We start from the raw sequence: 15,304 nt of genomic DNA, 5'->3' as shown, positions 1-15,304 counted from the left end.
AAGCCTCGCCTGCAACTTTCGCCTGTGTCCTCGTCTGCAACCTTCGCCTGTGACCTGCAAGGCCATCAGGTTCAGCCACCAGAGCAAGACCAGGGTCTTGCTGTGTCAAGATAAGGAATAGTCTGTCATTGTTTGGAATTGTCTCTTTGTGTCCTCATCTTCGCTAGGTGGGTCCGGCCATTTGCCACTACCTTGAGTTGGGAACTGTCTGTGTGTTGTCGCCTTCGCTAGGTAAGTCTGGCCATTTGCCGCTACCTTGAGTTGGGAACTGTCTCTGTGTCGTCGCCTTCGCTAGGTAGGTCCGGCTGTTTGCCGTTACCGTGTGTTGGGAACTATCTCTTCGTGTTCGGTGTTCTGTGTGTAGAAAGAGCCCTGGCCCTTAGTCCTGTTCCCAAGGAGGGGGTCCTGGCTCTGTGTGCTGTGTACGAGTCCTGGCCCTACGTCCTGCTCCCAAGGAGGGGTCCAGGCTCTGTGATCCAGGTTCCCAAGTTCCAAGTGCAAGGTTCCGAGGTTCCTGTCTCCCAAGTCCAAGTCAAGGGTTTGTGTTCTCGTGCTGTCCATGTACTTCACCCAGCCCTGTACTGAAGTTCCCTCATCCTGTCCAGGTGTCTCATGTCCAGTCCTGTAGCCACGCCATGACCTGTAGCCACGTCTTGTCCTAGCCTAAACCCGGATTCCGGTTCCGAGTCAAGACCCAGGTTCCGGGTCCTGGTCCAAGCTCTAGTTCTGGAGTTCCTAGTCCAGGTTCCGTGTTCCTAGTTCCTTGTCTGGGTTCCGTGTTTCTTGTCCATGTCCTAGTCCAGGCCCTGCATCCTAGTTTCATCCAGGGCCTCTGTCAATGTCCAGTGTCCTTTCTTCCCCACTTCCTTTGCTTTCCTGATACACCTAGTCCTGTTGGTAGTACTTCAGTGTGTGTCTTGGATTTGTGTCCGCTACCCCCGCCTCCCTTATGACAATGTGGAATAGAAAGATGAAAAGCGGTGACTTTTGTTCAGTCTAGGAGTTGGATAGAGTGAGAGTTCTTGCAATTTAAAGTTCTGCTTCAGGTTTTCCAAATATTATAAAGAGTCATATCCTGACTGATGACCTTTGGTGCACGACAGGGGAAGATAGCAGCTGTGTTTCAATAGTAAAAATTCCACAGTCTACAGACAGGTAATTTATGTAAAGCTCTCCTCTATGGTGTTGGATGTGGGATAAAATAAAAGGAGTAATTGTATTAATAGGATGCACTTTCTGACACTGCAAGATAACTACACAATTCCAACTTCCATCTCCTATTCCAGGCTCTTCCGGGATCTAAACTCCTATTGATTTGTGCAATGCCTTTATGGAGCAACTGATATACAGAGACCCAGGCATTCGCCACATCCTGACCAGGGTGGCCATTCACAGGTCCAGGCAAAGGGGAGTCAACAGAGAAATTAGTGGCATAATTCAAAGCTACTAACTGTAGAGAATGTGATTCATGGAATATTGTAGAATTGTAGCAATGTGATGGTATAATCAACCTGCTCTAAGAAAGGGGAAGAAACCTTTGTCTTGCAGCAACTCTACACAGTGGTCTTTTCTTTTTATTTCTGCAGAGACATGTTGCAACGAGCAATGTAAAAAGAATGAAGTCAAAGGTCAGTCATTTTTACCATCCCAAGAAACTCCCAGCTATTGGAATTTCTGCTCTTTAACTAAATTTATGAGAAATACCAACAATCAGGAAAGATCAGCAATGTTGCAATTGTTAACCTATTTTCTCAGCTACAGGTGTTTCAATGTAAATCAGAATGAGGTTCTTTGGAAATGATTGCAGTCTGGGGAAAATGTCATCTGTACTTGTGTGGTAAGATTCCACCTCAAGCATTATGGAGCATGGTACAGAAAACAGTGTGAGGCCAGTGGTACTCTGGTTGGCCGGGGGAATCCTACAATCTGCTCACCAATGCTGACCATATCCTCTGCTTTACTCCACCACTAATCCCATGAGTGATCTCCTCGCATTGTCACTCAACATGACCAAGGATGGCTACCACTGTCCCAGCAAACTCTGGGTCTCTCTCTTTCTCACTGGCTCCTTAACCAGAGAGTCTGGATCCACACCAAAGACCAGATACTGCAAATCTGAAATTAAGACAGATGCTGGTAGTGATCAGCAGGAGCAGGGGCATTTGTGAAGAGAGACACCAAAGTAATGTTCCTGCTCAATCACATTCTTTAGCGATAGAAGAGATGGCATTAATTTAAATCTTATTTAATTTAAAATTCTTATTTAAATTCCTGATAATTAACTGAATGTAATCAATAGATGATGTGGGATTTGTATGTTGGTGTCAGGGCAATAGATCTGTTGGCTCAATAACTACACCACTGCATCAGCAGGTCAGGCAGCATCTATGGAGCGGATTCAACTAGTGATGTTCTGGACTGAAACTTCATCAGCACCTGCTTCCTCTGCTAAAATTTAAAATATTTTTGATGTTTATCCCGAATTTCTCAGAACTATATTGGCTCTCTGTCATTTCCGACAACAACATAACCTATGCGGGAAGAGTTTTATAATGAAAAGGTTGGTTGCACTGGGGCAGTTCCACCCTGTCAGCTTCAAAGATCTTTGTCCAATGGTTCAAAAAATCATCAGGACTGAAGACTTCCTTGGCTGCAGTGGGTAGCCATGACACCTTCTGTGACTTCCCGTGCTCTTCGCTCTCCACAAAGTGTTGCAGCAATGCCTTCTTGGCCATTGGATCTTGCAGTCAATCTCATCTGCCCAGTCCACCGGAACTGGCTTTGTTTGCTGGGATAGACATATCCCTTTCTCACCGGGGTTGTAGGTTCCCGGCTACCCTCACCTGGTTTAGCCACCTGTTGAAGCGATATACCGTGGTATGGCCACTGTCACATGCAAACAGTTACTTGGAGCCACAGGCGAGAGCTGGGTGGCAGGTGGATGAGCTGCCCTTGGGCAGAACATGACAAGCCCACCACCAGGGATGCTATCCCTCCCTGGACACCCCATAACCCCACACACCCCAGTTGTATTCAGTGTTAGTTTGTGCACACGTTATTATATGAAGCTAGGGATATTTCCATCAATATTCAACATTCGTGCCTTTACAATTTCAGACCTGTGGCCACCAGTACTGAATGCAGCTGGTGTGCAGTGACCCATGTCCATCAGTAGTGTGTCCGAGTTTAAAGATTGACTTCTTCCCACCAGCCCGGTGACCAAGTGACATACAACAGACTGTCCACTGGTACTGTGGCCAGTATAATACAGTGACAGACCTGTCTGTGCCTATTGAGTGCATTATTTGAGCCTCATTCACTATGATGTTTAATGTGGATAAAGGATAAAAACTGCCTCATTCATCCTTGAGTGGAAGCACAGGATTACTTCAGTGTAGGTAGATTCTTGGTGTCCAACACGGACAATAGAAGAGTAAGAATTAGCTTCATGCACCCATGCTGAGCTCATCAATTATATCACCTTTTCCTTCAATTTCCACCCTGCCCTTAAATTCACTTAGTCCATCTCTGATACCTGTCTCCCCTTTCTCGATCTCTCTCCCCTTTCTCAATCTCTCATTCCTGTCTTGATCTCTCTCTCTCTCTCTCTCCATCTCTGGAGACAAATTGTGAACCGATATCTTTTATAAACCTGCAGATTCCCATGGCTATCTTGACGATACCTCTTCCCACCTTGTCTCCTGTAAATATGTTCTTCACTTTTCTCAGTTTCTTTGCCTCTGCCACGTCTGTTCCCAGGAAGCGGCTTTCCGTTTCAGGACTTTGGAGATGTCCTCTTTCTTTAAAGAATGAGCTTTACTTCCCTCTACAGTTGTTTATCCCGAATTTCTCACAACTATCACCAGTTGTATGTTGGCTCTCCGTCATTTCTGATAACGACATAACCTGTCCGGGAAGAGTTTTATAATAAAAAGGTTGTTGCACTGAGCAGTTCCACCATCTCAGCCTCAAAAATCTTTGTCCAATGGTAAAAAAATCATCAAGACTGGAGAATTCCTTGGCTGCAGTGGGTAGCCATGACACCTTCTGTGCCTTCTTGTGCCCTTCGCTCTCCACAAAGTGTTGCAGCAAAACCTTCTTGGCCATTGGACCTTGTATTCGATCTCATCTGCCCAGTCCATCGGAACTGGCATTATTTGCTGGGGTAGGCATATCCCTTTCTCACCGGGGTTGGAGGTTCCCGGCTATCCTCAGCTGGTTTAGCCACCTGTTGAAGCGATGTACCGCGGTCTGGCCACTGTCGCATGCAATCACTTACTTGGAGCCACAGGCGAGAGTTTGGTGGCAGGTGGATGAGCTGCCCTTGGGCAGAACATGACAAACCCACCACCAGAGATGCTATCCCACCCTGGACACCCCATAACCCCACACACCCCAGTTGTACACAGTGTTAGTTTGTGCACACGTTATTATATGGAGCTAGGGATATTTCCATCAATATTCATCATTTGTACCTTTACAATTTCAGACCTATGGCCACCAGTAATGAATGCAGCTGGTGTGCAGTGACCCATGTCTATCAGTAGTGTGTCCGAGTTTAAAGATTGACTTCTTCCCACCAGCCCGGTGACCAAGTGACGTACAACAGACTGTCCACTGTGGCCAGTATAATACAGTGGCAGACCTGTCTGTGCCTATTGAGTGCATTATTTGAGCCTCATTCACTATGATGTTTAATGTGGATAAAGGATAAAAACTGCCTCATTCATCCTTGAGTGGAAGCACAGGATTACTTCAGTGTAGGTAGATTCTTGGTGTCCAACACGGAAAATAGAAGAGTAAGAATTAGCTTCATGCACCCATGCTGAGCTCATCAATTATATCACCTTTTCCTTCAATTTCCACCCTGCCCTTAAATTCACTTAGTCCATCTCCGATATCTGTCTCCCCTTTCTCGATCTCTCTCTCTCTCTCCATCTCTGGAGACAAATTATGAACCGACATCTTTTGTAAAACTACAGTTTGCCATGGTTATCTTGACTATACCTCTTCCCACCCTGTCTCCTGTAAAAGTGCTCTTCCCATTTCTCAGTTTCTTTGCCTCTGCCACGTCTGTTCCCAGGAAGCGGCTTTCCGTTTCAGGACTTTGGAGATGTCCTCTTTCTTTAAAGAATGAGCTTTACTTCCCTCTACAGTTGATGCTGCCCTCACCCACATCTCCTCCATTTCTCATACATCCACGCTCACGTGCTTCCCGCTGCCTTAACAGCAACAGAGTCCCTCTTGTCCTTGCCTACTACCCCATTGTCCTTGCAACTCCACCATCTCCAAAAGGATCCTACTGCTGAACATATTTTTACCTCCACCCCCCCCCCTCACTCCACAGGAATCACTCCCTCCCCACTAATCTCCCACCTGGTATTAATCCCTGCAAGCAGCCTAAGTGCTACAGCTGCCCACACACCTCCTCCCTCACCTCCATTCAGGGCCCCAGGCAGTCCTTCCAAGTGAGGCAGCACTTCACCTGCAAATCTGCTGAGGTTGCCTATTATATCCGGTGTTCCCGATGCGGCCTCTTCTGCATTGGTGATACCTGCTGTAAATTTGGAGACCATTGGTCAAGCTCCTCCCGCCATCCACCACAAGCGGGACATCCCAATGACCGAATATTTTAATTCCCATTCCCCATTCTCTTTCCGACGTAGAGGTGCATGTCCTCCTCTTGTGCCAAGGTAAGACCAGCTCTTAGTGGAGGAGTAAACTTGGTTCCATCCAACCTGATGGCATGAATATTGATTTCTCATTCCGGTGGACAAATTTCCCCCTCCCGATTCCCTACTCTGACCCCTTTTACTACTTCCACCTGCCTATTACTTCCCCCTAGGTCCCCTCCTCCCTCCTTTTCTCCCATGGTCCACTCTGCTCTCTCACCAGGTTCTTTCTTCTCCAGCCCTTGAACTTTCCCACTCACCCAGCTTCATATACTACCTTCCAGGTAGCTTCTTTCCCCTACCCCCACCTTTTTATTCTGGCATCTTCCCCCCTTCCTTCTCTGTCCTGACGAAGAGTCTCAGCATGAAACATCGACTGTTTATTCATTTCCATAGGTGCTGTCTGACTGGCTGAGATCCTTCAGCATTTTGTGTGTCGCTTTGGATTTCCAGCAACTGCAGACTTTCTGATGTTTTGAATAAGAATTAGGATCAGAAGAAGTTTAAACCTCGTTTAGATCCTCTCCTGCCAGTCAGCAAGGTAATAGTTGATGTTTGATTTGAATGCCAGGTTCATCTAGTACTCATATCCTCCAGTTCTGTTGAGATCTGAACTCCCCTTGATTTTGTGCAATGAATCTATGGACCAACTGGGCATCTACAATCCTTTGATGTACCAAATGCCAAGGATTCCTTAAAGTTGGTGGCTTCCTGGATGTATAGCTCTGTGTCCTGGAATTGCAAGAATGAAAGTTTCATTTCACCAGAGCCAAATACAAGTTCAGCCCCAGGACACCTGTTCAACTGACATGGAAATGGACCTCCATTCTACCATGGTATAGCTCAGCCTCATGCCCTGCCACCTCATCTCACTGTTGCAGTTCCTTTACCACACCATTGGGTCAAGGCTAGTCCCTTGCCTGCCTTCTCAAGGACTGTGAAGGATTGTCATAAAATGTGGACTCGCCAGCAGATCCAATTTAACATACAGGTTATCAGCAAAATTCAAGTTGTTGACCATCTGAGAAGTTATTAGTAGTTCATCAAAACATCACAGCCTCATAGCCAGTGAAATAGAACATTTTCAGATTTTCAATTTTCGTTGTCTTCCTTTTGAACTTCATAGATTAAAATATCCTGAAATCATTCATGCTATTGACTTAATTGTTCTTGCCAGTACGATCCTCTAGCTCCTTTACTGTCTGAGGGTTGAATAGAAATGAGAAGTGTCATCGTAAACATAGAAACATAGAAAACCTACAGCATAATACAGGCCCTTCGGCCCAGAAAGCTGTGCCAAACATGACCCTACCTTAGAACTAGCTAGGCTTTACCCATAGTCCTCTATTTTTCTAAGCTCCATGTAGTCATCCAGGAGTCTCTTAAAAGACCCTATGATTTCCACCTCCACTACCGCCGCTGGCTGCCCATTCCACGTACTAACCACTCTCTGCATAAAAAAACTTACCCCTGGCATCTCCTCTGTACCTACTTGCAAGCACCTTAAAACTATGCCCTCTCGTGCTAGCCATTTCAGCCCTGGGGAAAAGCCTCTGACTACCCACACAATCAGTGCCTCTCATTATCTTGTACATCTCTATCAGGTCACCTCTCATCCTCCCTCGCTCCAAGGAGAAAAGGCTGAGTTCACTCAACCTATTCTCATAAGGCATGCTCCCCAATCCAGGCAACATCCTTGTACTTCAGCCCAAGAATGGGAAAGGCATAGATATGCCATGCTTTGAAAGCCCTGCCTTGTGAATTGCCTGAGAGGGTGATCCTCGGTGTCCTGGAGAGGAACATGGCAGATGGAGTTACATAAAAAGATACCACTACCAGCAATAGGGTGAATTATTGAAAGCTCCTGCTCTATAATTTTGGATATAGGAGGACTGTAGGAACCATGATACTCTCTTTCCTGAGTGGAGGCTTTGGATATTTTCAGCACTATTGGCTCTTGCTGTGCAACATAAAATGCAGGGAAGGAGTGTAAACAACAGGGGATGTCTACTCCTCTCCTAGAGCATGTTCTACCGGTTATTGAGATCATCATTGACCATCCAGATGAATGCCAGTTTTCCTTTATCGTCCCCATAATCCCTTGTTCCGGTTAGATCTAAAATCCTATTGGTTTGTGAACTGAATCTATGTAGCAACTGGACATCCACAGCTCTCTCAAGGAGCCAGAGCACAGCAGCAACTCCCTAATAGTGGCTCTTTCTATTTGTCTCTGTAGATCCTTGCTGCGAATGTAATTGTATGAATCAGAATTGTGAAGGTCAGTAATTTAACTTTTATTATCATGAGAAATTTTCAGCTCTTTGAATCTTTTCCTTTTCAACCAAATAAATGGCAAATACCAAAACATGGTCAGGAAAGCTTAATTAGCTTCTTCACTTAGTTAAACACTAAGAATCTGATTAAATACTAGAGGGCACTCTTGTTTTCTTGTCCAACTAATTCCAATTCCTTGCCTTGGCCCAGATTGCACTCAGGGTAAACCTGCCCCCACTGCCAAGTATAATACATTGATTTCTTCTATTGAACTGATGACCTGTTTAATCATTGGTTAACAAAGGAGAATGTGAAGAATTAAAAGTAGCGGGAACACAAATTATTTCTGAAATACTTACAACGGTTTTTTCTACTATTTCATTTCAGAGCTCATAAAGAAAATTGAATCGAAACAGAAGGATAGCAAGTATATTAATTAAATAATATTTTCTACTGAAGTCTGATATTTACAGCTAAAGAAGAATGGTGATCAGAAAAAAGGACAATTTCAGAATGGTGTTCTCATAATGTATGATATATTTTGTACCTTGTTTACGACAGTCTGAAGTGCAGATTATTCATCACCCAAATGACCAATGATGAGTCTCCCAGTGATACGTTATAAGAAGGATCCTTGGTTCAGCCTGAGTTGGTCAGATGCTCCCATTGCTCTGGGTGGGGTGGAGAAAGTCAGCTTCCTCGTATCAGCTCACTGAACCTTAATGGAAAGTGCACATACACAGGAATTCAGCACATGATAAATTAACTTTCCTCATCATCAAATGGTCTCCTGACACCGGCCTCAGTTTGCAGAGGATTGCAGAAGGCGTGACTGCAGCTTGCTTGCTCACTCACAGAACCGTGAAGATGGGACGGACTGCAGAGTGGACTCCTCTGGTGGATGGCAGAAACACCATTGTTCTGGCAGTGAATGTACAAACCCTCTTACTTATATCAGAGAACATGGAAATCTACAGCACATTACAGGCCCTTCGGCCCACAGTGCTGTGCTGACCATGTAACCTACTCTAGAAACTGCCTCGAATTACTCTACCACATAGCCCTCTATTTTTCGAAGCTCCGCGTACCTATCTAAGAGGCTCTTAAAAGACCCTATTGTATCTGCCTCCACCACCGTTGCTAGCAGTGCATTCCATGTACCCACCACTCTCTGTGTGAAAAACTTACCCCCTGACATCTCCTCTGTACCTACTTCTAAGCACCTTAAAACTGTGCCCCTTCGTGTTAGCATTTCAGCCCTGGGGAAAAGCCTCTGACTATCCACACAATCATTGCCTCTCATCATCTTACACACCTCTATCAGGTCACCTCTCATCCTCCATCACCCCAAGGAGAAAAGACCAAGTTCACTCAAACTATTCTCATAAGGCATGCTCTCCAATCCAAGCAACAGCCTTGTAAATCTCCTCTAACTCTTTCTATAGTATCCACATTCTTCCTGTAGTGAGGTGACCAGAACTGAACACAGTACTCCAAATGGGGTCTGACCAAGGCCTCACATTGAACTCAATCCCACGGTTGATGAACGCCAACATTCCATACGCCTTCTTAACAACACTATCAACTTGTGCGGCAGCTTTGAGTGTCCTATGGACACGATCTCCAAGATCTCTCTGATCCTCCACACTGCCAAGAGCCTTACCATTTATACTATACTCTGTCTTCAAATTTGACCTTCCAAAATGAAACACTCAGCACTTATCTGGGTTGAAATCCATCTGCCAATTCTCAGCCCAGTTCTGCATCCTATCGATGTCCTACTGTAACCTCTGACAACCCTCCAGACTATCCACAACACCCCCAATCTTTGTGTCAGCAGCAAATTTACTCACCTTTCTACTTCTTCATCCGGGTCATTTATAAAAAATCACAAAGAGGAGGAGTGTCAGAACAGATTCCTGCAGAACACCATTGGTCACTGGCCTCCATGCAGAAAAAGAACCAGCTACAATCATCCGTTGCCTTCTGTGGGCAAGCTAATTCTGGATACAAAGGAAGATTTCCTTGGATCCCATGCCTCCTTACTTTCTGAATGAGCCATGCGTGGGATACCTTATCAAATGCCTTACTGAAAGTCATATACACTACATACACTGCTTTACCTTCATCAATGTGTTCTGTTACATCCAATCAGGCTTGTAAGGCATGACCTGCCCTTGACAAAGCCATGCTGACTATTCCTAATCAGATTATGTCTCTCCAAATGGTCAAAAATCCTGCCTCTCAGGATCTTCTCCAACAACTTGCCCACCACTGAAGTAAGACTCACTGTTCTATAACTTTCTGGGTTATCTCTACTGCCTTTCTTGAACAAGGGAACAATATTTGCAACCCTCCAATCCCTATTAATGATGTAAAGATCATTTCCAGAGGCATAGCAATCTCCTCCCTCACTTCCCATCTTGTCCTGTCCTAGCAACTAATCTAATTTAAAGCATTTCGAAAGCGCTAGTACATCCTCTTTTTTAGAGTCTATATGCTCAATCCCCATAATTGCCAAGATCCTTTTCCCTGGTGAATGCTGAAGCAAAGTAGGTCATTGAGCCCTTCTGGTCTGCCCCACTATTCAATATGACTACGGCTGATCCGCACTGGGCCTCAGCTCTTCTCTGAACCAGCTCCCCGCAGTGCTAAATTTCTTATTCCCTAAAAATAATGCATCTATTATACATTCTCCGAGTACCCCAGGGATCCAGCTACCAACATAGAGAATTCCAGAGAATCACATCCATGCCACCTTGTTGGAATTTCTCCCACTAGTGGAAACATCTCATTATCATGTCTTCAAAGGATTTTATACATTTCAATAAAATCACCATTCATTCTCCAAAGAGTATAGATTTAAATTATTTTGCCATATGTGGCAGGACAGACTACTCATAGACAGTTGCTGTCATTGGAAATAACTCATTTGATCTGAAAAGACATTCGTGGATCTATATTTTTGTGTATAGATTCTGTCAAAGTATCAATGTGGGATTGTAAACACTATCATCTTTAGAGAGGAGAGGATTTTTGTTTGTTTCTCAGGATGATTGCTCCTTGTCCAGATGACCAGACGAAGGCTTCTGGCAATTATGCTATTTGGTCATGTTACATTGAGATCCATGTCAACTGTTGATTCCAGCCTCATGATATTTGCAATTTGTGTGTCTATGTGCATGTGTATACAAGTTGTTGTTTCTGTGTGTGTACATTTTTGTGGGTTTGCAACTATGTGCTATGTGTTTGAGGAGTGAATGTGGTGCAAATGTCTGTGTGTATGTCTGCTGCGTGTTTGTGTGTGTGTGTGTGAATGTAGCAGCATCAGTAGTGATGATGTGCTGTTAAACTTTACTCTGTTCATTGGAATCACTGATCACTGGAATCCACCTGCCCTTTCAATCACATGATTGTACTGATACTAACGTGATTGTAGATGCTTTCATCAATATGACTGATGAAGGTTTAGGTGAGGCACAGAGAATAATAAAAGAGTTTAAAGAGGAAAAGAACTGAATTGAGATGACATAAATTGCTCTCCTGAGACAGTAAATTCACATGTTACATTACTGTTTCACATGTTACATTACTGTTTATACATTTTCATTTCTTCTGGTTTCACAGATACAAAATGAACTGCTTTAATCCTGCATGTGCAGAATTAAAGAATGACATCATGGAAATACGCAGAGATTGTAAATTTTTCAAAACAAAGGAAATCCCCAGAAAACAACAAATAAGACTGATCGCTAATTCATCATGGGTAAGTACAAGGAACTCACAAGCTGCAGATACATATACAAACAATTTTTAGATGACTCATTAAGTGTTTTGGAAAGCGGTGAAATCATCGGACAAAGTCAGCATGGATTTGTGAAAGGAAAATCATGTCTGACGAATCTCATAGAATTTTTTGAGGATGTAACTAGTAGAGTGGACAGGGGAGAACCAGTGGATGTGGTATATTTGGATTTTCAAAAGGCTTTTGACAAGGTCCCACACAGGAGATTAGTGTGCAAACTTAAAGCACACGGTATTGGGGGTAAGGTATTGATGTGGATAGAGAATTGGTTAGCAGACGGGAAGCAAAGAGTGGGAATAAACAGGACCTTTTCAGAATGGCAGGCAGTGACTAGTGGGGTACCGCAAGGCTCAGTGCTGGGACCCCAGTTGTTTACAATATATATTAATGACTTGGATGAGGGAATTAAATGCAGCATCTCCAAGTTTGCAGATGACACGAAGCTGGGCGGCAGTGTTAGCTGTGAGGAGGATGCTAAGAGGATGCAGGGTGACTTGGATAGGTTGGGTGAGTGGGCAAATTCATGGCAGATGCAATTTAATGTGGATAAATGTGAAGTTATCCACTTTCGTGGCAAAAATAGGAAATCAGATTATTATCTGAATGGTGGTCGATTAGGAAAAGTGGAGGTGCAACGAGACCTAGGTGTCATTATACACCAGTCATTGAAAGTGGGCATGCAGGCACAGCAGGCGATGAAAAAGGTGAATGGTGTGCTGGCATTTATAGCAAGAGGATTCGAGTACAGGAGCAGGGAGGTACTACTGCAGTTGTACAAGGCCTTGGTGAGACCACACCTGCAGTTATGTGTGCAGTTTTGGTCCCCTAATCTGAGGAAAGACATCCTTGCCATAGAGAGAGTACAAAGAAGGTTCACCAGATTGATTCCTGGGATGGCAGGACTTTCATATGAAGAAAGACTGGATGAACTAGGCTTGTACTCGTTGGAATTTAGAAGATTGAGGGGAGATCTGGTTGAAACGTATAAAATCCTAAAGGGATTGGACAGGCTAGATGCAGGAAGATTGTTCCTGATGTTGGGGAAGTCCAGAACGAGGGGTCACGGTTTGAGGATAAAGGTGAAGCCTTTTAGGACCGAGATTAGGAAAAATTTCTTCACACAGAGAGTGGTGAATCTGTGGAATTCTCTGCCACAGGAAACAGTTGAGGCCAGTTCATTGGCTATATTTAAGAGGGAGTTAGATATGGCCCTTGTGGCTAGGGGGATCAGAGGGTATGGAAGGAAGGCTGGTGCAGGGTTCTGAGTTGGATGATCAGCCATGATGATAATAAATGGTGGTGCGGGCTCGAAGGGCCGAATGGCCTACTCCTGCACCTATTTTCTATGTTTTCTATGTTTCTTGATTAACAAAACAGAAAGGAAATTTGCCTAAAAGAAGCAACAGATGATATTTATGTGTCATTTTAAATGTTTCTGTCAAGATAAATCTGTGTGTTTTTCTTTGTGATGGAGGGCTTAAGCTACAGGGAGAGATTGCAAACATGAGGAAATCTGCAGATGCTGGAAATTCAAGCAACATACACAAAAAAAATGCTGGTGAACGCAGCAGGCCAGGCAGCATCTTTAGGATGTTTCAGGCCGAGACACTTCGTCTGGACTGTACCTCTTCCTAGGGAAACACTGGACAGGCTAGGACTTTATTCCTTTGGAATGAAGGAGATTGATAAGTGACTTTATAGAGATACATAAAATCGTGATGGGTTTTCATAGGGTGAACACACAGTCTTTGTCCCCAGAAAGGGGAACTAAAAATCAGAGGGCATGGGATTACGTTGAGAATTGAAATATTTAAAAGGGACCTGAGGAGCAAATTTTTTTCATGCAGAAGGTGATACATTTATGGACTAAGACACCAAAGAAAGTGGTTGAGGCAGGTACAATAACATCTAAAAGACATTTGGATAAGTTTGGAACAAAGTTCCTGTTTGCATGTGGTATTACTCCACGATTATAAGACTTTCCTACTTTACAATCAGATCAAGTGTTGTTAAATCTGCACCTTTTAACAACAGAACACAGAGTGAATGGTGAAATGGTTTCCCTTTGACTTGTATAGGTGGGTGAACGAACCACTGGTAATCAGGATGCTGATGTCGAGGTGATCCTTCCAGCTGAGCTATCTGAGAGAGCTGAAGAGCAACAGAATGATCTTTCAAGGCTCATTTTCATCGTATTTAATGAGAGCAAACTGTTTCAGGTAAATTGTTCAAAGGTGTTATTGAAGCCTGTATAAATTTTCACTTGCAAGGGATGAAATGAGACTTTTTGTCAGCCTACATTGCTACCATTCAGGTGAAAAGGGCCAAGTGCCTGAAGTGGTCAGACATAAGTTTAAATGATTCTATCTCCTGACCTCACCATCTCAGAATCAGATTTAATATCACTGGCCTATGTTATGTAATTTGCTATTTTGTTGCAGCAGTACATTGGAATACATAGTAATAAAAACTATAAATTATATTAAGTACTATATAGCAAAATAAATTAATAAGTAGTGCAAAGAAAGAGGGGAACAAAATACTGTAGAAGTGTTCCTGGATTCAATGTTCATTCAGAATTCTGATCATAGCGGGGAAGTCGCTGTTCCTGAAACATTGAGTGTGTGTCTTCAGGCACCTGTACCTCCTCCTTGACAGTAGCAATGAGAAGCGGGCATGTCCTGGGTTATGGAGGTCCTTACAGATGGATACCCCCTTTTTGAGCCATCGACTTTTGAAGGAGTGCTCGATGCTGTTGCTCATAATAGAGTTGACCAAGTTTACAACTTACTGCAGCTTATTTTGATCCTGTTGTTACATACCAGCAGCAATAGATCACTAACTGAGTCAGGTTTTAATGTTAAAACCACTATCTTTATTAGTATCTACTCAAAATATAAAAGATTAAACGAAATAAACAGAAGTTAACAGTGTTATGCGTGTAAGTGTAAGTGTGTCTCACAAACAGTCAAGTTTAGGAACAGTTCTTAAAGTCTTAAGATGGCAAAGTAGAAAGGTTCAGTAATCCACAGAACAAGTGAGTGAGGGGAGAGATCTGTAAATCCATGTTAAAATGTAGAGAGAAGGCGATTACGAAGAAATTCCACAGGTTACATGCTGGGAAACGAAATAACAGTCGCCGAAGATCATATCCGTCGAGATGTTCCGGAATCCACATAAAACATCACAGGGTGACAGTCACAAAATATCCCTTCTTCCAAGTGGTTACAACATAACACACCCGAATCCAGGTAAGGGTTAACAACAGTGGTCCCACAGGATATTCCAACAAAAATCCACGTGTGGATTATACGAAGTGACAGTCCCACATCCAGTGCACTGTGTTCTGTTGAGCAACCCAATCTTTTGGGCATGGGAAAATATCAGACTTTTCCCATTTTACAGCAAACTCCCACTGGCAGTTTGCAGTCCAAAGTCCTTCTCTCTCTCTCTCTCTCTCTCTCTCTCTCTCTCTCTCTCTCTCTCTCTCTCTTTCTCTCTCTCTCTCTCTCTCTCTCTCTCTGTCTCTCTCTCTCTCTCCTTACATACTGAA

At 43.7% G+C, this 15,304-nt stretch overlaps 1 protein-coding gene across 4 annotated transcripts in view; it reads left to right on the top strand.

Moving 5' to 3' along the window:
• Window positions 1-15,304, top strand: part of LOC140210449 (adhesion G-protein coupled receptor G1-like) — a 75,834-nt gene that overhangs the window by 38,674 nt on the left and 21,856 nt on the right. For 3 of the 4 annotated variants that reach the window (XM_072279416.1, XM_072279414.1, XM_072279415.1), the window contains 5 exons: window positions 1,587-1,628; window positions 7,909-7,950; window positions 8,334-8,373; window positions 11,574-11,712; window positions 13,830-13,970. In XM_072279416.1, coding sequence (XP_072135517.1) covers window positions 1,587-1,628; window positions 7,909-7,950; window positions 8,334-8,373; window positions 11,574-11,712; window positions 13,830-13,970 — 404 coding nt within the window. Of the gene's footprint in view, window positions 1-1,586; window positions 1,629-6,068; window positions 6,214-7,908; window positions 7,951-8,333; window positions 8,374-11,573; window positions 11,713-13,829; window positions 13,971-15,304 lie in introns of all 4 variants that reach the window. The other variant, XM_072279417.1, reaches the window with a different exon arrangement.

The sequence above is a fragment of the Mobula birostris genome, chromosome 15 (genome assembly GCF_030028105.1).
Source record: "Mobula birostris isolate sMobBir1 chromosome 15, sMobBir1.hap1, whole genome shotgun sequence".
NCBI lineage: Eukaryota > Metazoa > Chordata > Chondrichthyes > Myliobatiformes > Myliobatidae > Mobula > Mobula birostris.
This window is presented reverse-complemented; position numbering and strand designations above follow the sequence as displayed.